Source organism: Cynocephalus volans, chromosome 9 (assembly GCF_027409185.1).
Source record: "Cynocephalus volans isolate mCynVol1 chromosome 9, mCynVol1.pri, whole genome shotgun sequence".
NCBI lineage: Eukaryota > Metazoa > Chordata > Mammalia > Dermoptera > Cynocephalidae > Cynocephalus > Cynocephalus volans.
The window spans coordinates 85,507,322-85,533,455 of record NC_084468.1 but is presented as its reverse complement, the minus strand read 5'-3'; the positions used below and the strand labels follow the sequence as shown (position 1 = coordinate 85,533,455).

Genomic DNA, 26,134 nt, shown 5'->3' with positions numbered 1-26,134 from the left:
ACCTATAGTGGGGAAAGGGGGAGGGAGAGAGGAGACAGGGAATAATTGGATAAGGGACACAAAAATAATTATGATTTGTAATGATGAACATGCTAATAATATTGATTTGATCACATACTGTAGACAAATACTGATACTCTGTACCCCATAAATATGTATTAACAAAATATATAAACTCAAAAAAAAGAAAAAGAAAAAGAAAAGAAAAGGGAAACCGTATTAGAGAAAGAAGAGCAAACATATTTTGCTCTTCCTCCATGACCCTCAGTTAAAAGTGGGCATCTATGTAGTATCACAATGATAAACACACTATCTTAACTGCAAGAGCAATCTAGAAGCTGACAATGCCAAGATAGTATTACTCCTGTCATAATGCCAAACTTTAAGTATTACACTACTAAAACCACTGACATAAAACCTATAATAATCATTTCATTTTTCTGAGATAAAATTTCAGATTCTTGCATTCAGAAGTTCATTCTATAATGGCCAAAGTTGAATATTAATGCCAATACCCAACCATGTGGAATTAGATCAAAAGGTGCATTTGGTATACCTCTACTAAAAACCAAGCTCTCAGCCTGTCCATTAAGTAACAGCATTATTGTAGTAATAGTCTAGGAGGATTATAAATAAAAATTAACCTAGTCTAATTGGTCAAATTTAATAGGCAAAATTAGCAAGAGGCACTAGAGTAACTAACTGATCTCTTTCAGTGAAATCAATTTGTTTAACATGGCATCTGTAGCAGAACTTCATGAATGCAACCTACTTCAAGAAAACTGATTATAAAGTTCTGTTGGACAAACTGTAAAAACTCAGAATTTTTTAGAACAGTTAGTAAATAGAGAACAACAGTAAATAAAGAATAAAAAAGCATAACAACTCAGTTGCACAATAAAAGTCTTTAAAACACTTGTTAACACACTAGGGTCCTTTAATTTGACAAACTGGGCTTCAAAAGATGTGAACTTAAAAGTATATCTCCCATGTTTTTATAAACAGAGAAAAAAATGAACAGAAAATACATTTAAAACAGTATACCGGAAAATTAACATTATTAAGAAAAACAACACAATAAATTGCAAAGATACTTTACTTCTGAATTTGTTTTGTTTTTTCTTTTGTAGAGATAGACAAAAAGATTTTAGTATTTAAAAAACATATGAAATTATTAATTAGCTTGTATCCATAGTAAGTAAACTTTGGAAACAGTGTCTCACTCATGTGAGGCAAATCATTTTTCTTGTTGTTTTGTTTTGTTTTGTGGTTGGCCGGTACAGGCAAATCATTTTTCTAAATATCAAATATCTAGAAAATGTTCTTTCTCACCAGTAATAAAGTAATACCAAAACATAAACATGTAGCTCAGGCCAAAGTGCGTTGTAGTTTTTAATCATGATCATTTTTTATTCATTTCTACTCCTATTTTAAGTATAAAGAAAAAAAAACTAAACCAAGTTTATGGACTGAGTTTACTGGAAAAATAGCATGATTAAAACTATGAAATGGTTGCTATTGGTTGAAATGAAAGTAATAGCTAAAATTAATTACATAGTACATGATCTTTATTTATTTATTTATTTATTTTTCTTTTTTTGCTCCTACTGCTCTAACATTATCATTGGGTAAAATTTTTATTGCCCAAAGAACAATAATCAGCCCCCAACTCCACATATGAAATATTGCTTTGATCCTAATTTTTCTGAATTTGTTTTTAATTTTCTGCTTAACAAAAGTTCAACAACTAAAGGCACCTGTATTTCTAAACAAAATGTTCATTATAATCTAGGATAATAGTACATGATGTTTAAATTAGAGGAGAGAAAATACTTCACTGGCCTATTTTAAACAACTGAATTTAAGTAGTGAGCTTCATACTTAAATTTGGTTGTTGTGCTTCAATCACACACTCCAGGAGGTGCATTTTTTGTTTTGTTTTGTTTGTGGTGGCTGGCTGATATGGGGATTCAAATCCTTACCTTGCTGTTGTAACACCATGCTCTAACCAACTGAACTAACCAGCCAGTCCTAGGAGTTAACATTTTCTAAATTGCACAGATGGCCTCCCTTCAGTCATAGTTTAGTTATGTCCACACAGCAAATAAATGTAAACACTGTTGAAAAGGTATTCCAGAGAGATTTCAGGGAACATAAAAAAGAAATTAGACTTTCAATAACAGAGCACTACTAAGATATTAGAAAAATTACCTCCATATGTTGTAGAAATCATATACACATACAGACATACATATCACATATATGTATATATAAAATATAGGTCAGATGAAGAAGCCATAGACTGTGTATATTACGTAAGTCATTTCATTTTTATTTTTTGGCAGCTGGCTGGTATGGGGATCCCAACTCTTGACCTTGGTGTTATAACACCATGTTCTAACCAACTGAGCCAACTGGCTAGCCCTAATGTTAACCATTTTAGAAGAAACGAATTTTTCCTTTCCTGATGGCGTGCTTATGGCCTCTACATTTCTCTTATGACACAGCTCCTGTAAAGTGAGTAACTTTAGTCTTTGTTTTAATGCTTATAATCATTTATAACTTTCCTTAGAGTTATAACAGACTTTTCTCTCTATTTCGTGTCTGTAGCACAAAGTGTACAAATAAAAAAATTAAACCCTCAATTAAAGAGTTTTCCATGAGACATTTACTGATTAATTATGGCAACTTATAATATAACAATAATGGTGACCACTGATAGGTTCCTCAACAAAGTGATATTCTGATCTCTGGTGCTTTACTTTAGACTACTGGTTTGTTTCTATTTGAACCTGCAATCAATTTCCAAGTGTACATATGCCGACTTACCAAGTTTGTGGATCACCTATGGAAATTTTTAACTACAGAGCTGGTACTTGTTACTATCAGCATGTTTTCAATGCGTCTTTCTGCTACTGCCAATTACGTCATTAGGGAATATAACTAATACACTGAGAAAGAGTATAATGCTTTTAAATTATTTAACAAAGAAAATGCATTCCAATAACATATATTTCTCTTTCAAGTACTGATGTTGTTAATAAAAATTTTAAACAATACTAAGTATCCAGAAAAGCCAATCAACCAATATTTTCCAAACTCCTACTATGTGCTAAAGTAGTGTTCTATTTGAAAACCGCTAGATAACTGAACAAAATTTTCAGTCTTTACTGCAATATTTTGACATTGGGTAATCAAAGCTAGGAAGATATTTAAGAAACTAATGAGATAAAAATATCTACAATTAAAGGTTCAAGTTCCTTGTCTACAAAATAACTGAAACTTTAAAGTTGTAACTAGATGAAGAAAAAAATATAGAAAGTTCAACACATTCCCTCACACTGAATGTCAAATCATCAACATGTTTTTTTATAGCCACAAATGTCAAATATTCTGGCTACCTTGGAGGGCCACAGAATTAAAAAGTGCTTTTTTGCCAGGGGAAAAACAGGTATGATTTTCTAAAATGGATAAATTTATAATGATTTCTACTAAACAAAGTTTTATTTCTGTCTTGTTTTATTTTAAAACGATTTTATTTTACAATATTATTGACACAATTTCTCTGGCTAGGGAATTACAATTTTCACTACTCAGATATTACACACCTATCTCAGTATAAAAAGTCTTAACTGCTTCTTCAGTGCAGAAAAAAAGAATATACCCAGCTCATAGCTTAAAAGAGTATACAGTCTTGAGCTGGTTCAAAACTTTTCAATCTGATAAACTTTGAGTTTATATACAGCTTTGTAAAATGCAACAAAAACACCTTTACTGAAGAAGTATTTTCATAATATGTCTGTCTTGCACGTGTTTAGGAAACGTGCTTTATTTCTTATTCAATGGATTTAAAAATTGGATATGCTCAAAGTTTCACTATTTGAACAGGAAGTATTTGAATGAAGAATCCTATTTAAGAAAAAGAAAAGATATCCTAAGTCTCAGTCTACAGTCAATCCACTTTCAAACAATTTGAAAATTGTTTCAGGGAACCTATGTTGGTGGATCTTTGTGACCATTTTCAGTATTTTCTTATGTCTATATTTAAAAAATATTACCTATGGAGCTAAAGAATAACTCCCTAACTATGAATAAGGTTTAAGTTATTGGGTCCAAGGGCAAAGATAATTTTTCTGCTGGAGTATAAAGGATGTATTTATTACTCAAATTAGTAGAGGCTTGTATACTAGAATTCAATAGTAAACACACATAAAAAAGAAATGTCATGGATCAGTGCTAAAAAAAAGTGCCTCCTGAGTTTCAAACAGCTATATTGTTTTTTTGTCTCAGTGATTCATTTAGGTGGACAGAATAAATACCAAATGATTTGAAGTTAGTAAAGAAGACCTAATATTTAAGTCTTTAAATACAAATTTTAAAGAAAAGAGTAAGTAAATAATAAACACAACTAAAGATGCTTAATAATTATGCAAAACAAACCAAAAAGGATATAATTTAAGTTAAAGAGCATTAAGAGGAAAAAGAATCACTTCACAAACTATAATGCTCATGATGAAATGTAAAAAGGAAGTAGAGGAAAGATGATAGTTACAAGTTTGGTATTTGTTCCTTAAAAATACTAAGATATCTTTACTTTTATTTTACCTAATAAGTTTTGAAAGCTACAGTCAAATTGCAGCTTTTGGAATAATGGAACAAAAACACTGATAGTCCAATAATAATCTGAGAAAAGTTAATATAGTTTTCTAAAGTATCTATGTTATTTCTTGGGAATACTTGAACACTAAAAAAAATCCTATTCTTAAAAAAGAAATACATGCATTTAGACTATGCACTCTGCATGTTGTTATTGCCCTCTCAGTATACTTCTCTATACACTGTGATATCCTATTTATAGGGACTCAACCTCTGCCTGCTTTAGAATTAGTGATACTTTTGAAGACTATTTGATATTCTTTTACAGAGATTTTTGAACAGCTTCCTCAAAGGACTAATCACTAGTTTAGACGCATAACAAGACTAATTCTATTGTATCCAAAGCTGCTATAATAACTTTATGACTGGTTTCTTTCATTTATCTTTCTAAAATATTCTCCGACTTAGTACTTTTCCTACTTTCTCAAATGTCCAAGCCCAAATGAAGTTAAAGGGAAAGGAATCAAAATGAACAACTGACCAATGTTTTCTTTATGCAATTCAGATACCTGTGTATTATGCTCAAACTTCAATTATTTAGGAACTAGCTATTCATTTTGCGGATTACAGAGACTCCTTTTTGTTTCTTTTTCATATTTAGGACATTTTCTTTTCAAAAATGATCCCACCAGAGGAGAGGAAAAACAGAAGTAACTGATCCTATAAAGACTACCATTTGTTATTAGCTCAAGTTTAACAGGCAAGCCATTTGATCAATAAAAACTATTTATTATTATTATTATGGATAATTTTAATCAGAGGTTTAAACTGGTGACACCTGGACAGGATGAGACCTAGAGATACTTTCTGTTTAGCTTGTGCAATGTTAGAAATGCAAATGTAATCCAACATTTAAAAATCAAATGTCATATAAAAAGCTAGATTTTCAGCTTCCTCCCTCCACCAAATAAAAGATTTGGCAGTATTTGGCCAAACTGCCATACAGAAACAACTGGCTAGAGAAGAGTAGTGGCTCTCCCCTTTCAATGAGACAAGGGATCTTCAATTTGCCACAGTTCCTACCATTCACTGTTGTCACTAACACCAATGGCCAAATGTCATTCACCATTTGTCATCAAGGTTTACCTTTTTTATTTTTTAATTATTGAGAATATTTCTTTAGACCCATGACCACCAAAGGTGGGAAAAAATGAAAAAAAGGAGAAAAGGGCCACGTTTCTAAACACATGAAAGTAAAAAACAATAATACATGTTCAACATGCAAATAAAAGATGTCTCTGTCAAAAGACTACAACTTAAAATGCCATGGAAAACAAGCCACAGAAAGAGCTTATTTGTGTTACGTGTCAGGAACATAATGGAATGAGTGTTTGATCCACACAGTAATACATATAAGATGATAAAGAAATGAACGATATTTTGTGACACAAAAATATTGTAAAGCTTTAATATCACTGTTTGTATGTCCATTTAATTAACAACCATATAGGCTATATGAAAATTGTTGACATGCCATTTGTTGCTAGGTTCTAAAAATGTTTTACAGAGAAAACAAACTGCTGTTTACAAGAATTTATTCAATTTCTATAATGAGATTATCTACAATTGCTCTGAACTTTATTTTTCTAAAGCCAGATTTTATTAAAGGGTTTTAAAATTCTTCCAAGTAAATCTAATATCTAGATAAAAGAATACTATATAGACAATGTTAATCTTTTAAAGCTACTCCTGGTATTAATATAAAGTTATAAACATGAAGCTATTTTAACATTATTTTTAAAATGTTCATAGCAAGAAAGCTTAAACCACACAATAGGGTTGTGTTTTTGTTTTCAGTACTGGTTAACATGCGCAACCCTTCAAAAACTAGTTCCGTTTAGTAAATTAGACCATTTTGTATTTTTGAAACACTGTAATTTAATATTGGCTAATTATTAATTTTATATGCCACTTATGAATTCTTTGTTCATCATTTTTCAAGTATTTTTGTTTTGTACTATAGTAAAGATGATTTTTAATTTTTCCCCAGAGATAAAGCAAGTTTTCAGTTTTGATTACCATTCTCATTGCTATAGTTCATCAGCATGCCACAAAAGACAGTCAAGAGCTTCTCATTGGCGGGATCTGTTATACTGCACAGTGACCTTAAATGGTCAATTACAATCTGTGCACCACCTGCTTGGTCAACTGCACTTCTGCCCTCATCTGTAAAACAAAGAGTTAAATTAAAAATAAAAGAAAAAATAAATGTACCTTACAATTTCAAATACAAAACATAACAGTGTTATTCCTTATTTAGTAAGTAGAAAATAAACCTAAGCAGGGCATTAAAAGTCTCTTTGGAAAAACAAAACAAAATAGATAAACATGGAAATGGGGGTGGGATGGGGAAAAGAGACAATCATTTTTTAAGTGAAAAAAGATTATTCTCATTGGCATTGTATGGGAGCTTAAAGAACTTCTCTGTGTCCTAGGAGTTTATGTTGTGAATTTTTTTTTTACCCCCTCTAATAAACGACAATTCTGTATAAAAGAAAAATAGGAACTAAGTGATATTCTATAAGTTTTTTTCCCTTGGCTTGAAAACCACTAAACATACCTATCAGTGATTTTCAAAGTCAGCTATTATCAAAGAAAAGTGTGGGACACAGTATAATCCTAGGTCAAAATATGTAATTCCTAAATATTGCTACTAGGGTCTTTTTAATGGCATTTTTGATAGTCTAGAAGCATGTTCCCCACTTTCCTTCTTAATTTGTGTTTTTCCTTATTCCCTCTATTCCAGAGCACCAATATACTTCAACATTACAACCACGATCAAATGATGGTCAAACGTACCTTCCATTATGTGTACATCTACATTGCATAGAACTGATGTCATTTAACTGCTGGAACATATGAATAGCTTTAGTGTACTTTCTAACCTTTGAACATAGGAGTAGAAAGAAAGGAAGGAAGGAAATAGAAAGGAAGAACATGTCTTTCTAAATCTAACTTCCTTATATAAAACATGATAGTCTCACACAGTGCTGTCCAATAGAAATATACAGCCATAACTGTGAGCCACGTGTGTTATTTATTTATTTACTCATTCATTCACTCATTTGGCAAGTCAAGTGTACCAGTGTGAGTGCAGAAGGAAGAAATAAATCTGTAACTGGTTGTGATCAATTACTTGTAAACACCACTACACTTGGACCTGCCCCACATGTATAATTTTAATTTAAGTAGTGCCACATTGAAAAAGTAAAAAGAAACGAGTGAAAATTAATTTTAGTAATATTTATTAATCCAATACATCTAAAATAACATCCAACAGGCAATCAATATATAAATCGTTAATGAAATATTTTTATATTCTCTTCCTCATAATAAATCTTCAAAATCCACTTTTTCTTTGTATTTTACCCTCATATTACATCTCCATTCAGACTAGTCACTTTTTTTTTTTTTTTTTTTGGCAGCTGGCTGGTAACAGACTATTCATGTTTCAATTGCTCAATGACCAAGTTTGGCTAGTGGCTGCTATACCAGACAGTTCAGTTATAAAACTATAACAAAAGTATATAAAAATATAACAAAATAAACAAAATATATGAAAAAGGATTTTTGATAAAAAAGTAAAAGAAATGGCTCACAAAAGTTACTGCCACGAATTTAGTAAATAAAATATTTTCATTTTCTTAATAAAAGGACTGAAACTAAGGTCATATCTTTATAACTTGCTGAATCATATTAGACAATGAAACTTAATATACATCATTTCTTGATATACACACATATACATTTATACCCATATAACTTACATGGCAGGGCCTTAGAAGTACTAGCTTCATAATTTCAAAAAATTTACAGAAATCCATATTAAAATCAAAGAAAACAGTTTTGTCCACTTAGATTTATTGTACTGTAGTCCCCCCTTATCTGGTCCAATAAACTAGGTGAGTATGTATGGTATTACAAGAAGATATTTTGAGAGAGTGAGAGACACCACATTCACATAACTTTCATATTTTTAATATATGTGTAATATATTTTAATACATTTTTATAATTGTTTTATTATTGTTAATCTCTTATTAAACCTAATGTATAAATTATACTTTATTGTAGGTATGTAGGTATAGGAAAAAATAGTATATGTAAGGTTCAGTACTATGTGTGGTACCATCTATGGTTTTAGGTATCCACTGGGGGTCTTGAAACATATCCTCCATAAATTGGGGTGGGAGAGGCTACGGTATTGTTATATAGATCCAGAACAGGACCCTATGCTAATCAGCTAATAAGATCACAGAAAATTCTTACACTGACAAGGTAACTAGTCAGATAAAACAGCTGAGAATGATGGTCAAATCTCATTTAGAAATCTAATTTCCAAGGTTTTATTTCCAATAACTTAAATGTAAATTATCTAAATTATTGGGCAATTTATATGTGGATGATGTCTCAGAAAACTGAACATTAGGATTACAAACCTAAATGTTCAGACATTCAATAATGTGAATGATCAGTATAGCCCCTCCCTTAATTGCAAAGCTCAAATAGTATTCAATTCTAATTGCTGAGTAAATATGGGCTTTTAAAAAATAAATTGTGCATGCTTAGGACGTAAAGAAATCTTACAGAACAGCTAAAATAAACCTTAATTTTATGTACTAGTAAACTAAGAAAATATGTGAAGCCTATTTGCAGTGAATTTTAAACGCTAAGCATGCTTCCTATCAACACAAAGCTATTAAATGTTCAAAAATTCAATAATTCAATAGGTTAAATACAAATTTATTCAACAAATTTGTTCAGTGAAGTTAATAAACACAAATTATTTGTCTGTTTCAGGACCACAATGCTGTTTTTCTCTTCCTTTCCTTCCTTCTCTTTCCATCCCCTTCCTCCCTCCCTCTCATTTGAATTGCCTATTCAAATGAGCTTTTTGCTCATGTGTTATTGAGAGATGGTTGCAAAGCATAAATTCAATATCTTTACTAGAAATTACATTATTGTCAAATTTGAGAAGAAATGCAAATCAAAGCACATATTACAATAATAGTTATCTGAATTCAAAAAATACCAACCACCACTGTGGAAACTTTTTTTTTCTTTTTTGACAAATAAGCCAGGAAAATAAGGTAAAAGAGAATTTTATTAAAATATTTAATAGAATCCAAGGGAACAAATGATAATGCTGTTTGTTTACTATGATAGAATAAGTATTTAAAGGAGTTTACAAATCATTTTAAATATATTAGAACAACTGTCATTGCACAAGTTCATTTCAATTGGTTTTCCATAGCCAAGGTAGCTCTATAGCTTTATGTTATGCTGTTAAAATGAGTAGTACTGTCCACTTAAAAATAATTCCCAAAGATTACTTATCCTAAACTTTTATATCCCTGAGCATAGGCTCACTTTCAACTCTTCTCATAATAAGTAACATATAATTTGTGAGACATCCTGAGCTGTCACTTTAAAAATATAATTTACACCTGAATTTTCCATAATTAAGAGGCATCCAACCACTGGAGAAAGTGTAGCCCACCAATGCTTTAAGTCCTGCTACATTCTTTAATGATGATCTGTCACACAAACTAGTTTCCAGCACAAGTATGATCTTTATTCACACTACGTAATAGTAAGGCTTTAAATCCAAATAGATACTGGACTTCCATTACCTTTCTGTATGCGAAAGAAAAGAGCAAAAAAACTTGTGTATCACGGTTAATGTCTCACAAATGAGAAAAAAAAAAATGTTACCAAGGTGGTATTCTATTATCAGGTACGAATTATACACTGAGGTTGAAAAAAAGATCTAAAAAGAAACCCTGCATATAAATTTTGTGGCAAGTGTTACAGTGCATACTAATTTCAAATTTACTTTTATGTTTCCCCAAATAGGCATTGGTCCTTGTGGATAGTGAATGCCACATATACTACTATATAAGAGGCCACTCAATATTTTTTTGAAAAATGAGGACTTTGGCTAGCTTTGGTAAATTACCATTCACGTTGAGAATGAGTGTATGAGTGTGTGTGTGAAAGAGTCTGTCTGTCTTCCACTTTCTAGATAATGACAAATGAGTTTCCAAAGCCACTGTATACTTGCTCCAGCAATGTGTGAGAGTTCCTGTTGCTGCACCCCTTCACTACTACTTGGTATCAGATTTTTAAAATCTAGGCAATCTGATGGCTGAGGCTGCACCTATTTCACAATATACAAGAGCAGATGTTGGCTGACGGTCCAGTTTTTTGTATACTCAATAAGGCAGTTAATTTAATGTCAAGAGTACACTACGTGTGAAAAAACACAATAGTTCAAGTTGAGGAGAGAAGAAGGGGAAGAGAGATAAATGTATAGATATACAGGTATTAGAATTTAAAAGAAAAGAAAATGGAAAAGATGACAAGTAGCTAGAGGAAACTGGCTATCAAGCATATGTAACAGTATGATTAGATAGAAACAATTCTGGAACTTTTAAAAAATATCCATGCTTATAGACCAAATACACTTATTATGATTTCTATCATCACCAGTTTACTGAGGAGGAAAACTGGAGAGACAGCCTGGTGCTAGAGGAAGTGCTTTGGCATTTGAACTGGATTTTAAAAATCTTAGCCCTACCACTTCCCAGCTGTGTGAACTTGGACAATTAGTGATTTAAAGTCACTACATTTCCATTTCATTAGTTATAAAATGAGAACAATAATTCCTCTATCTCTTGAGGTACAGTAAAAATTAAATAAATGAGATAAAACACATGAAAGCCCTTAATGCAGTCAGCATCTGGCATGTAGTAACAACTCAATTACAAGTTCCCTTTCCCTTCTCATTCTAAAGAAACGTCACTTTTACTTTATTTGACTATCAACAAGATGAAAAGAGGTCCCAGAAGAAAAGTTTGTGATGTAAAAGAATTCCATAATCTGCAATAACAAGTTTTATCTAAGATTAATTTTTAAAATATTAATTTATTTTTAAAATTTAAAATCTATAATGTTCATGCTACCTTCCACTTTTATGATTTAAAACATTGCCTTTTTCTTATTTCTTCTCAGAAATTCTTGTATCAAATACAAATAATAACTTATTCCTACATACATATTTGATATTAGTTTTTCTCCCACCCTATAATTATTTGTATAATAGCAGGATCTTACTTCTTTATGCACCCACCTTCTCAAATGACTTATTTCCTATCAGAAGTTATAATCCTTTGTGACATTAGGAATGGTTACTGTGGTGACAATTATGATGCAGCACCACAGAAAATTATGAGTACATGAGAGAAACAGCAAGAGCTGATCATACTCAGCAACAGCTTTCATCTAAATTTTGTTAAAAATTAATATTGAGAGTAAGAGAAGGTATGTGTGTAGAGATACTGTTGATTAAATTATCTTTTGTTTTTTAAAGAAGTTTTAATAAATGAAAAGATTTTTTTTTTAACATTCTGAAGCGTCATGAGTTTGTCCACTTCCTCACTGTCTTCTATAAGAGCATTCTGCACATTATGCTCTGCAAGTGTTAGTTAACGATGTTGACTGTGCACAGGCTGTACATATGCACTAGAGTAGATGCTAGGTGTTTAACATAATTAAAGATGGCATGCAGCATACAGTTACATACATACATACAGCTTTTTAAGGTTACTGACAGCCAAAATGAAAGGTAAGGCCCTGAGATAATAATACTTTTTTATAGTAATTTTTATTGTAATTGTACTTTAGCAACAGTAACAGCAGTATTACTGTATTAAAAAGATAAATTATAAACCATATACTTTGCTTAAAGAAATTATGATGGTTAATTATCAGCATTCTGAATTGGAACTTAGGAAGTCTGAATTCTAATTCAATGTTCTCTCATTAAACACTTTAAAAAAAGGTATGCTGACTTTGCCATTTAATTCAGCAAGATAATCTCACTTTCTTAGCAAGAATTCAGAAGCTGTTTTTGAAAAGTTCTTTTATACCTTTCCCCAAAAATCTTTTTTAGCACATCTATGAAGTTAACAAATATTTAGACCAATCTATATCATACAATAGCTGTCTAAAGTGCACACTAAACAGAATTTGACTGACAAAATCTATTTCACACGTAATTGCTTCAGAACTTAAAGTGGCACAGCATAATAACAATTTTCATACCCATATTAAAACTCACAGAGAGTCACAATTTTCTAAATTCCTAGGAAATGTGCTTTAAATGACAACATTTAGAAGTACAGCAAAGAATGAACAAATTATATAATCTCTTCTTTAACTTTGTAAAATTATAGGCCTATAAGCCTGAATAAGCCTAAATGCACTATACAAACTTTTCACACATTCCTGTCACATTATCCATGGACCTGTCCATATATTCAAAAGTTTCTAAAGCTCCCTCCCTTTTCCAACTACTGCGTTAACAGAAACCATTCTTAGTTCACAGAGAAAGCAGAAGACATCAGGTACAGTCTTCCCCACTTTTTCACCATCTCCACTATCATACATAGGATTATATGCATTTTTCCCAATCACTTTTTAAGTAACTCATAATGTAACGCAAGTTAAGTTATAGCAATTAAGAGTAAGGAAAAAAGTAAAAAGGTTTATTTTCAACAGAAGGTAAGATTTTAAGTAAAAAAAAGTTGTAGACATGTCATAAGCTAAAGTCTCTGAGAAACTGAATGAAAAGAACACGATGAAATTCTAGGACTTGTTCTGGCTGTAAGAGAAAATTGAAATCTTTGTTACCTAAAATTTGAAATGTTAACTTAAGAATTTTCAATAAGGTAAGGTAAGAAGTTTTTAATACTAGAAAAATTGTAGGTTGGCCAGTTAGCTCAGTTGATTAGAGTGTAGTGTTCTTACACCAAGATCAAGGGAGGCAACAAAAAAACAAAACAAAAATTTTTAAAAAAGACAGAAGAACTGTAATATCACTGAGGTAATGACTTACCATAAAAATAACTATAATAAGGTTTATAAAATTTTGGTTTTTATAAGTTTGACCATAAGAAAGCTTTTTAACCTCTGTTGATGTCAGTTTCTTAATCTGAAATGGGGAAGCAGGAGCCGACGACTGCTGAGCTTCTTTTTAGCTCTGACACTCTCTTGCTCATTTCTATCTCTATTGTGTATAATAACCTGTTGTGCACACAGGAAGTACTTAATATACTACATGTGGGTTTTTTTAAATGGAAAAAAAACCCTTGAATCATTATAATTCAGGTACTTTATTTTTGCCAAGTAATTATCACTAGAAACTATAAAGATCAGTGGCAAATTAATCAGAAATTCTTTTTTCAAGGTAAGTTGGAAAGCTGAGTTCTGAAAATACTGATTTAAAAACAATATACAAATTAGACTAATTTTATTTTATTTTAAATTTTATTTTATTTTGTCAATATACAATGTGGTTGATTATTGTGGCCCATTACTGAAACTTCCCTCCCTCCTCCCTTTCCCCCCTCCCTCCCAACAACCTCATATCTGTTCACTTGTTGTATCAACTTAAAGGAATTGTAATTGTTGTCTCCCCCCCATTTATTGGTGTATTTATTTTTAGCTCCCACAAATAAGTGAGAACATGTGATATTTCTCTTTCTGTGCCTGATTCATTTCACTTAATGTAATTCTCTCCACGTTCATCCACGTTGTTGCAAATGGCAGTATTTCATTCTTTTTTATAGCAGAGTAGTATTCCATTGTGTAGATATATCACATTTTCCGTATCCACTCATCTGATGAAGGACATTTGGGCTGGTTCCAACTCTTAGCTAGTGTAAATAGTGCTGCAGTGAACGAGGGAGAACAGATGTACCTTTTGACTTGATGATTTCCATTCCTCTGGGTATACTCCCAGCAGTGGGATAGCTGGCTCATGTGGTAGATCTATCTGCAGTTGTTTGAGGAACCTCCATACCGTTTTCCATAGAGGCTGCACCATTTTGCAGTCCCACCAACAGTGTATGAGAGTCTCTTTTTCTCTGCAACCTCACCAGCATTTATCAATCACAGTCTTTTGGATATTAGCCATCCTAACTGGGGTGAGATGGTATCTCATTGTGGTTTTCATTTGCATTGCCCAAATGCTGAGTGATGTTGAGCATTTTTTTCATGTGTCTGTGGCCATTTGTAAATCTTCCTTTGAGAAATGCCTATTTAGCTCTTTTGCCCATTTTTTAATTGGGTTACTTGTTTTTCTCTTGTAAAGTTGTTTTACTTCCTTGTATATTCAGGATATTAATCCTTTGTCAGATGTATATTTTGAAAATATTTTCTCCCACTGTTGGTTGTCTTTTAACTCCATTAATTGTTTCTTTTGCTGTGCAGAAGCTTTTACATTTGATATAATCCCATTTGTTTATTTTTCCTTTGGTTGCCCGTGCTTTTGGGGTTGTAGTCATGAAGTCAGTGCCTAGTCCAACTTCATGAAGTGTTTCTCCTTTGTTTTCTTTAAGAAGTTTTATTGTTTCAGGGTGTATATTTAATTCTTTAATCCATTTTGAGTTGATTTTAGTATATGGTGAGAGGTATGGGTCTAGTTTCATTCTCCTGCATATGCATATCCAGTTATCCCAGCACCATTTGCTGAAGAGGCAGTCTCTTCCCCAGTGTTTCAATTTCATTAAGTTCTGCTCTGATCTTAATGATTTCTTTCCATCTGCTAACTTTGGGTTAGGATTGTTCTTGTTTTTCTAGTTCTTTAAGGTGAAGTATTAGGTTGTTCACTTGTCATCTTTCCATTCTTATGAAGTAAGCATTTAATGTGATAAATTTCCCCCTTAGTACTGCTTTTGCAGTATCCCACAGGTTTTGGTATGAATTATTGTTGTTTTCATTAGTTTCAATAAATTTTTTGATTTCCTGTTTGATTTCTTCTTGGAACCACATGTCATTAAGTAGAATGTTGTTTAATTTTCATGTGTTTGTATAGTTTCCATAATTTCATTTGTTATTGATTTCTAATTTTAATCCATTGTGGTCTGAAAAAATACATGGGATAATTCCAATTTTTTTGAGCTTGTTGAGACTTGATTTGTGACCTAACATGTGATCTATCCTGGAGAATGAACCATGTGCTGATGAGAAGAATGAATATTCTGAGGTTGTTGGATGGAATGTTCAGTAGGTATCTGCTAAGTCCAATTGGTCTAGAGTCTAGTGTATTGTTTAGATCTTGTGTTTCTCTGCTGATTCTTTGCCTAGATAATCTGTCCAATATTGATAGTGGGGTGTTCAGGTCCCCTGCTATTATGGTATTAGTGTCTATTTCCTTCTTTAGAAATAATAGAGTTTGCTTTATAAATCTGGCTGCTCCGACATTGGGTGCGTATATATTTATGATTGTTATGTCTTCTTGATGGATCAATCCTTTTATCATTATGTAGTGGCCCTCATTATCTCTTTCTATGCTTTGTAGTTTAAAGTCTATTTTTTCAAATATAAGAATAGCTACTGCAGCTCGTTTTTCATTTCTGCTTGCATGGTAAGTCTTTTCCATCCTTTCACTTTTAGTCTATGTAAGTCTTTATAGGTGAGGTGGGCAGCATATAGTTGGGTCCTTTTTAATCCAGTCAGCCAGTCTGTGTCTTTTGATTGAGGGATTTAATCTTTTTACATTAAGAGTTGTTATTGAAAAGTGTTGATTTACTCCTAGCATTTTAATGATTTTTGTTTGGATGTCGTATGTGTCTTTTGTTCCATTCTTTCTGACTTACTGTTTGACTTCTGTATTTGTTGGTTTCTTGGGTTGTAGATTAACTTTTTTTTTTTTCTCTTTATTGTTGCCATTTTTATTTTACTAGTGGGTTTTGATTTTTCTTGAGTTTTTATGGCAGTGGTAGTTATTTTTCAGGTATCAAGCCCAGTTCTCCCTTGAGAATTTCTTGTAAGGGTGGTCGTGTCGTAGTGAACTCCTGCAGTTTTTGTTTGTCTGAGAAATATACTATTTGCCCTTCATTTTGGAAGGATAGCCTTGCATGGTAGAGTATTCTTGGCTGGCAATCTCTGTCTTTTAGTATTTTGAATATATCATCCCATTCCTTTCTGGCTTTTACGGTTTGTGATGAAAAGTCTGATGTTAGTCTGATTGGGACTCCCTTATAGGTGATTTGACGGTTCTCTCTTGCAGCTTTTAAGATTGTGTCTTTGTCTTTGAGTTTTGCCAATTTGACTATACCATGTCTTGGAGAAGACCTTTTTGGATTAAATACATTTGGGGATCTTTGAGCTTCCCGAACCTGAAGATCTGTGACTTTTCCTATACCTGGGAAGTTTTCTGCCACTATTTTGTTGAATATGGTTTCAATGCAATCTCCTTTTTCCTCCCCTTCTAGAATACCCATGACTCAGATATTTGAGCCTTAAGGTTGTCTGATATCTCTCTTAGATTTTCTTCAATGTTTTTAATTTTTTTTTGTCTGCCTGTGTTATTTCAAACAACCCATCTTCAAGGTCAGAAGTTCTCTCTTCTGCTTGTTCTAGCCTGCTGGTTAAACTCTCTGTTGTGTTTTTTAGTTGGTTGAATGAATTCTTCAGCTTGGCAAGCTCTGCTCCTTTCTTTTTCAGGGCATTGATTTCCTTGTACATTTCTTCTTTCAGGTCCTGTATACTTTTCCTCGTTTCATCGTGTTGTCTAGCTGGGGTTTTCTTGTATCTCATTTAGTTTTCTTAGAATTACCACTTGAATTTCCTTGTCAGACATTTCAAGGGCTTCCTGTTCTATAGGATCTAGAGCTTAAGAGTTATTACCCTTTGGTGGTGTACTTTCTTGATTTTTCATATTTCTAGTATCTTTCCTTTGATGTTTAGTCATTGTGGCAAGGGATTTCACGGTCCACTCGTTCGACACTATTGTCTGGCTAGGATGCTGCTGGGGCTGCCAATTTGGCACAGCTGCGTGAGTGTCTGCTTGGTCGCCTGCTGGCGCCTTGGGCACGTGGTTGCCTTGTGTCTTGGGCCTCTCTGGGGAGGTGCCTCTCTGGTTGGTGTGCACTCGGCTGGGCTGGAGATGGAGATAGGGTCTGGTGGTGGCAAGGCCTACCTGCTTGGTTGCATGCTGATGCCGCAGGGTGCGTGGTCTCCGCAGATCTCAGACCTCTCCGGACAGGCGTCTCTGGTTGGTGTGCACTCGGCCGGGCTTGGGATGGGGTCTGGAGGTGGTGAGACCTACCTGCTTGGTTGCTCACTTGCACTGTGGGGTGCATGGTCTCCGTGGGATTTGCTCCTCTCCGGTGGGGCACCTCTCTGGTCAGTGCGCACTCAGCTGGCTGGGTATGGAGTCTGGCAGTGGCGAGGCATACCTGCTTGATCGTGCTCTGGTGCTGCAGGGCGCGTGGTCTCTGCGGATCTCCAAATTAGACTAATTTTAAATGTAAGGACACAATACTACACTGAGTCTTTTTACTCAATACCAGTTCATTTTATAACTGAGACTAGAATCCTAGATTTTAAATTTCAAAGAGCCCATTAATTCTCGGTGTATGCTTTCCACACATTTTGAAATTCAGATGTCTTAGAAAGCTAATGAAAAATATTACTGAAAATCCTAGAACTATCCTATCATGAGTTAAGAAAATGATTGATTTAATTTTACCAGAATTCTGAGTGAAGAATGCCCATTATAAATGATGAATGAGATGAAGTATGTAAATATTTTCATTAAAATGTGACTTTAGAAAATGGTTAGTTGCTATCTTTAAATATACCTGAATTGAAAAGTAATCGAATACCAAAATTCTTCCTAAATAGTTAAAAGGCAATTCATGAAACAGAGACTTACTAATGAGTATATCCTTTTAATTTTTAATTTTAGCAGATAAACTAACTGATTATGAGTATATTCTTAGCCTGGCTTTTCAGATCCTGTACTTTAATATCTTCATTTGTATGAGATAATGTTACTGATGTCGGAGTATGCTTTTAAGACACAAGTATCTTTCCTACTTATTATGGATTGAATTGTGTCCCCCAAAATATACATTTAAATCCTAACTCCCAGAACCTCAGAATGTGACCTTATTTGGATACAGGGTCATTATACATATAATTAGTTAAGATGAGGTCAAACTGGATTAGGGTAGGTCCTTAATCCAGTATCACTGGTGTCCTTATAAGAACAGGAGAGAGATGCAGAGAGTAGAATGCCAGGTAAAGACGCAAAGGAAGATGGCCATGTGACGACAGAAGTAGAGACTGAAGTTATGAAGCCAAAGAACACCTTGGGACATAAGAAGCTGGGAAACAACAAAAAGGCCTCCTCACTCTGGTTTCAGAGTGAGAATGGCCCTGCTGACATCTTGATTTCGAACTTACAGACTACAGAACTGTGAAAAGACAGATTTCTCTAGTTTTAGATCACTCAGTTTGTGGTACTTTGTTGTAGCATCCCTAGGAAACCAATACATTGCTCCATAGAAACATTGTGAAATAGTCAAACTTCATATTTTAAAAAGTGAATATTGTTTAACAATGGGTTTTTTGCTCCACAGTCTAATAGTAATAATAATAGGTGCTTTGCATGATGCTTGTCAACAGTAGTTTACTGCTGCTGGGAGAGAAGCAAGAACATGGAGAGAATCCCTTGTGCTGCAGGCATACATGGATGGCTAAAGCCTGAAGGGAAAGCAGGAACACTAAGAAAAGTCCTCTAGCACCCCATTCTAAGCACAAGGTAAGATCAGCCCACTTCTGGAGAAATTTGAAGGTACTGCACTGAAATAAGGTTAGCAACAATAAAACATGAACTGAGCTCAACTGACTAGACTGGCTTGAGTCCTACCCCATACTAACAGCCTAAAAGAAAGTGTGCTCATTTCCAGAGATTAAATACCGTTAATTTCAATCTCTACAGTTTTTCTACACACAATGTCCAGCATTTAATTAAAAATTAAGAGATGTATCAAAAAAAAGAGAAAAAAAAAAAGATGTTAAAGATGAATCAATCAACAAAACCAGACTCATAGGTAATCCAGATGTTAAAACTAATAGACAAGGACTTTAAAATAACTGTGATTAATATATTAAAGGATGTAGTGGAAAAAGTGAATAATATCCATGAAAAGATGTGGAATTTTGCAGAAAAATGAGAGTTATAAAAAAGAGTTAAATGGAAACACTAGGATAAAAAGCATAATATCAAAGACAAAGAATTATTTCAATAGGCTAAATAGTTGACTCAACAAAACCATGGAAAGACTCACTGAATGTGTAAATCAATGGAAATTATACAAACTAAAACACAAAGAGACAAAAATAGTGGGAGATGGGAAACCCAGAGCACCCAAGGGTTGAAGAAAAATAGCAAACAGTCTAATGTAAGTGTGACTGGAATAACAGAAGGAGAAGTGATAGAGAACAGAGTAGAAGAAATATCTGAAGAGTTAATAGCTGATAATTGTTCCAAAAATAATGAAAGATATCATGCCACAAATCTCTAAAGCTTAAGAGAACCCCAAGCAAAACAAACAAAACAATTATACACACCAAGACACATCATAGCCAAGCTGCTGAAAACCAAAGAAAAAGAGCATCTCTTATTATAGAAGAGCAAAAATAAGAATCACAGCAGACTTCTTGTTGGAAACTATGCAAGCTAGAAGACAACGGAATAACATCTTTAAAGTACAACCCAGAATTCTATACCCAATGAAAATATCTTTCAATAAGTAAGGTGAAGTAAAAATTTTTCAAACAAATAAAATCTGAGAGAATTCATTACCAACAAATCTATTATGCAATAAATATTAATAAGTTAAAGATATATATTGCAAACCACAGGGCAATGACTAAAATTTTTTAAAAAAGTATAATAAGCCAATAAAGGTGATACATGAGAAGAATAATCCAAAAGAAGGCAGAAAAAGAGGGAAAGAAGAACAAAGAATAATTCAGACAGGCAGAAAACAATCAGGAAGACGGTAGATTTCAAGCCAACCACACAAAAACTACATTAAATACATATGGTCCCACTTAAAAGGTAGAGATGGTCTGAGTGGATAAAAAAGCAAGACTCAACCATGCTGTCTACAAACCCACTTTAAATATAAGAACATTCAATAATATTAAAAATAAAAGGATGGGGCCGGCCCGTGGCTCACTCGGGAGAGTGCGGTGCTGATAACACCAAGGCCCCGGGTTCGGATCCCATATACGGATGGCCGGTTCGCTCACTGGCTGAGTGTGGTGCTGACAACACCAAGTCAAGGGTTAAGATCCCCTTACCAGTCATCTTTTAAAAAAAATAAATAAATAAAAGGATGGTAAAAGATATATGATGCAAACACTAATCCAAGGAAAATTGGTATGTCTATATAGTCAGGCACAGTAGACAACAAGCAACATTACCTGTGATAAAGAGGTACATTACACAATGATCATGGAGCTAATTCATCACGAAGACATAACAATCTTAAGGTGTAAGCACCTATAAACAGCCCTCAAAATATGAGAGCTAGCCAGTAGCTCAGTTGATTAGAGTGCAGTGTTGTAAAATCAAGTTCAAGGGTTCATATCTCCTTACTGGCCAGCCACCAAAGCGAACAAACAAAAAACAAACAAACAAAAATATATAAAACAAAACCTGATACAACTGGGGGGAAATTGACACATCCACAATTACAGAATAGGTGCTTTTTAAAGGCTAATTTAGCCTTTGTGTCAGGCACAGTGAATATAAACAAGTGAATACAAGAAGGCCTTGCTTTCGGAGTTTCTATGCCAAGGAGAAAGATAAGAGTAGTAAATAGAATAAAAGTTTCACTACAGTTTTTTTTACAAGGTGTTATGGAAGCACAGAGAAGAGAATACATACCTCTTCTGCAAGAATGGAAGGAGGGAAAAGGACAAAGGAGGTTTATATAAACCTTCGCAGGAATAAAATGTTCATAATAAACATAAGTATAAATCTCCTAATATCTATAAATAATGAATCCACAATAATAGGCAGATTTAACACTCTTCATCCCCCCAAAAAAGAATTTTTCAGGACAATCATAATTTAAATTTTTGTTTTCTATATACCTTCTGTACAGGGGAAACTACAAAGCAATAGATATTTGTCTGAAAACTTGAAGAATATACCTATGTTTGTCTAGTTGGTTTAATGAGATGGGAACAGTAAAATTCTCAGATTTTTATCTGGATTTCCTTAGTTATAACTAAGAATATAATCAAATCAAAACATCCTTTATTTCCCAATGAACAAAAATGGAAGACAGTATTTCATACACTGCTCTCTATATTTACAGAAAGTGTCAAGAATAAAGGATCAAATATGGTAAGTCATGTTTATACACACACATTTTTAAATAAAGTTTTAAACTTGGAAAAATACAAAAAGTTTTTCATTCATCACTTGGTTCTGCTCCATCTTTCAATTATGTAAAACTTATTTTTCTGATTTATAACAGATTAAATAAAATATTGATTTAAGATTAGCTTTTAGTAAAATTCTTAGAACATATTCCTGTATCCGCATTCTCCCATCCAAGTACTAACCAGGCCCGACCCTGCTTAGCTTCCGAGATCAGACGAGATCGGGCGTGTTCAGGGTGGTATGGCCGTAGACTCCTGTATCTGCATTCTAAGAGCTCAACTATTCACACAGAAGCATAAATGTATTTAATGACAGTGTATTTATGTATTTATGACAGTGGTAACTTCTTCAAATATAGTTATTTTCAGAGACAATGAGCCAGAGACCTGGTTTTTTGATCATCACTATCACTGATTTAGCTGTTGATCCTGAAAAGTCACTTGAACTCTCAGGCCTCAGTTTCCTTATCTGTAAAACTTAGCAGGGGTGAACTGGATAACTTCTAAAGTCCCTTCTACTTTAAAAACTATGAATAGTATTTATTTTCTCATGATTCCCTTCAATTTACATATCCTGTGCAAGTAACAATTATCTGAACATTATGCTAAATTCAAGAAATTATTTAAACTTTTTGTATGTTTACCTCCAAAATATATAATTAAAAAATACAGAAATTGCATACCTGCCATTTCCTCGTGTGTCTTTATTAAGAATCTCAGACTTAATATTGCCCCTAGCAGAACAAAATAAAAACAAACAGCAAAACCCAGAAAAACAAAACATAGCAACCTCTGTTCTTTCCTACATCAGCAAATTATCCCATCCTCTGTCCCAGTACTCAAGAGCCAATTCTAGGACTCACTCTTGATTTCTCCCTTTCTCTCATTCCTTACCCAATCCATCTGATTCCAAATTCTTCTAATCCCCCACATCCTTATTATCAAACCTTACTCCAAGTCAACATTACGTCTTGTAAGGACTACTACAAAAATCTTTTAACTGGTCTCCATGCTTCCGTTCTTAACTATTAACTTCCCTTCTTCTCAAATAATTTTCCATACAGGTACGAGAGTGAGGTTTTTAAAATCTAAATCAGATCATGTCACTCCATTGCCTTCAATGACTTTTCATTACTTCAGGATGATTTACAAGGCTTTCCATGATTTAAGTCTTGTTTATTCCTTGAACCTTGTAGCACACTTCCTGTTCACTGCATATCAGATACCCTTGGATGCTGGTCTATTCTTTAAACACACCAAATCCTTTCCCTTCTCAGGGCTTTGTAACTGCTACACTTCTATAAGGAATATTCATCCCCTTCTCTTTACACAGCTAGCTCATTCTCATTTTTCAGATCTCAGCTCAAACAGCATCCTCAGAGAGAACTTTCTTTACCCTCAGATACTCTCCATTACATCACCTTGTTTATTCCTTGATATCAATGATCACTATCTGTAAATACCTTCTTTTTGTAGTTTCTACTTTCTTATTATCTATTTCCTCCTGTGCAAGCCCCACTAGGATAGAGACTTCCTGCTCTTATTTTCTCCTGTGATCCCCATCACCGGGCACAGTACCCTGAACAGGGTGGGCTTAATCAATATTTGTGAATTAAATGACTTGGATATGAGTGTACTTGAAAAAGTTCATGGAAGGATTTGCCTTATCTCTTAATTCTATTTTTCCACAAACGTTTTTAAGTACCCTCGTATAGACACCAAAGAATTCAAAGGCACAGAGTGAGAATTTACTGACATTTACTCATCATCACTACTGAAAAAAACCCCACTCAAATCATATAGACCATGATATAGGTACCAAGACTTTCTATATGCAGAAACATTAATAAATGTTTTCAATGACATAAAGGCATGTTTCTAATTGTAGTAACATTCAATAGAGATAAATTTTTCCTAGGTCATATATAGAAGGCTGATTGAAAACAGGGAGATTCAATAGGTTAAATCTTTGTTAGTTTATTTCCTACTATGGTGGTATGTCTCTTGATCTTGAGTTACAATCCTCAACATCACACTCTATCTGAATTTAAGATAAACTTTTTGCAAATGACAAAGGATTATCCTCCAATATAGAAATTCTAGTCTTTGAATCTACATAATGTATTTTCTCAATACATAAATTTTATAAGTACAGGCATTATTATATGTGACCTATATCTTCAAAGGGAAAAAAGAACAATCGTTTTTGGTGTTAAAAGGGGAGTCTTTATACTCAAAGATGTTTGTAGCCAATGACCTAAACCATTACGAGTAGTATATTTTTGTAAGTCAGATATATCGGCTATTTTAATCTGCATGATTATGAAGGATTTTTTTGTATTCCTCTTAAATATACTGCTTTTTAATTTTGCTGAGTGCTATTTTAATTTCCTGGAGCAGAATAACGGTAAATAGACATACCTACATTGTCAAGATAAAGTCAAGAGGTGTTTATGAATTCTACTAGGAAAGAAAATTAAATTCTGATGCTTACATTTCCCCCTATAATTTTGCCAAAATCGTGAATTTCTATTATATATCTTAGACATAATCAAATGCTTTAAGCATTCAAATGAAAAATTTGAACCCTTCAACATCTTTTCTCAAATTCAAAAAGCAATTTATTTGCTCATGTTCCAGCTGCAGGTAAAATCTATGAAAGCAAAAGCTTTTTCTATCAGTGAAACTGTAAAAATGAGACATAAGAAAATGCCACCATGACCCATATGGAAAAAGCATAAACTTACAATTTAATGACATAGTATCCTATCCAAGTTTAAATTTTGCCTTCATCCAGGAATATTTCCAAGGATTTATATCTTTACATTTGTAATGCCAGATTAGGAGGAAATAAATAAAATCTTCATTTCCCAAAGCACTGGTATCACAGATGCAGTTTAAAATTAGGTCATGGCACAGCAGCTGGTGGAAGAGATTTGGTATGCCTGCTGATATTAGTATTAATTTCTGTAGTCCGATAGATTTCTCACATCAGTTAAAATTGCTTGATGATTCTACTTTTTCAAAAACCCTTTACATAATACAGGATCTGTAAATGACAATACATTTGCTAAAGAAATTTGTTTCTCTACTCCCTGTATTTTTATATCTCTATATTATTTTATTAGCAAAAGATGTTAATATCTGTAGTTTATAAACAAATTACAAAATAATTTATTAAACTAAATTAATGTCTATTAAAATTACCTAAAGTGACTTCTAAATAGCATTCAGATAACAATGTAAATAATTTATTGCTCTAAATTATTAGTCCAATTGCTCAAAATCAAAATTAAAGTTTATCCCAAATATTTTAAATATGAGATGTTTTTGTAGAAAACTTTTATACTTAAAAGAAAATACAAGACTATATACAACATATGTATGTGTGTTTGTGCAAATATAGCTATGTTTCAGAATTTTACCTGAAATGAAGATAACACAGTTTCTCAAAAGGTATAAACATTTATTCCACTCAGCAGGAAAAATGTGAATTATTCACCCTTAAACAGCATTTATTTTTCATATTCCCTCTCAGCCCAGGGAAACACCCCCAATTTGTAGCAGGGACAAATATGATTAAAAACACTGAAAGTTCACAGCTTGGGTACAAAAAAGAAAATTAGCAAAATTAAAACAAAACACTTAAAAAGAGCAGAGGATAATATATGTTCAAAGAGTTTCAATAAGAAAACTAGAAATCTTATGTTTCATATGTCTAAACTTTGACTTTACCCTTAGGTGAAATTAGGATGATAAAGGTAAAGAAAAAAAAAAAATTTAAATTATAAAAAGCAACAAAAAAGACCTTTTTTTCTAGAGCTTTATAATTAGACTTTCCCCACCCTACCAAAGACTTGTTATAAGGTAGGAAAAATTCTCAAGGCCATTTGGGCTTTTGACTCAGACACTAGGAGGGAACTTGGTATCCAAGAGACAAAAAATTAATTTGGTAACCATATATGACTTCTTCTTGAACTCAAGAAAAATAATTAATATTTTTGCCATGTGCAATGCTATCTCACATGTTGCTTCCACTTTCTTATTTATCAAATTAGTAACAATTACTCAAAAACTATTATTCCATGTCTTCACCAAGGCATTAGCTTTTTATAACATAGTACTCGGAAACTAAGCGAGCATTGGAAAAAAGCAGTTATATAATGTTTTCTTTACTCTAGAATTTTTATTAAGGTAAAAATGCATAGAATCTTAGCTTT

General features: G+C 33.0%; 1 protein-coding gene across 6 annotated transcripts in view; it reads right to left on the bottom strand.

The window, feature by feature from the left end:
- RAP1GDS1 (Rap1 GTPase-GDP dissociation stimulator 1) overlaps window positions 1-26,134 on the bottom strand; it is a 133,596-nt gene that overhangs the window by 47,056 nt on the left and 60,406 nt on the right. For 4 of the 6 annotated variants that reach the window (XM_063107601.1, XM_063107602.1, XM_063107603.1 and 1 more), the window contains one exon: window positions 6,676-6,822. The exons of the other annotated variants lie outside the window; for them this stretch is intronic. In XM_063107601.1, coding sequence (XP_062963671.1) covers window positions 6,676-6,822 — 147 coding nt within the window. The remainder of the gene's footprint in view (window positions 1-6,675; window positions 6,823-26,134) is intronic. 6 annotated transcript variants of the gene reach the window in all.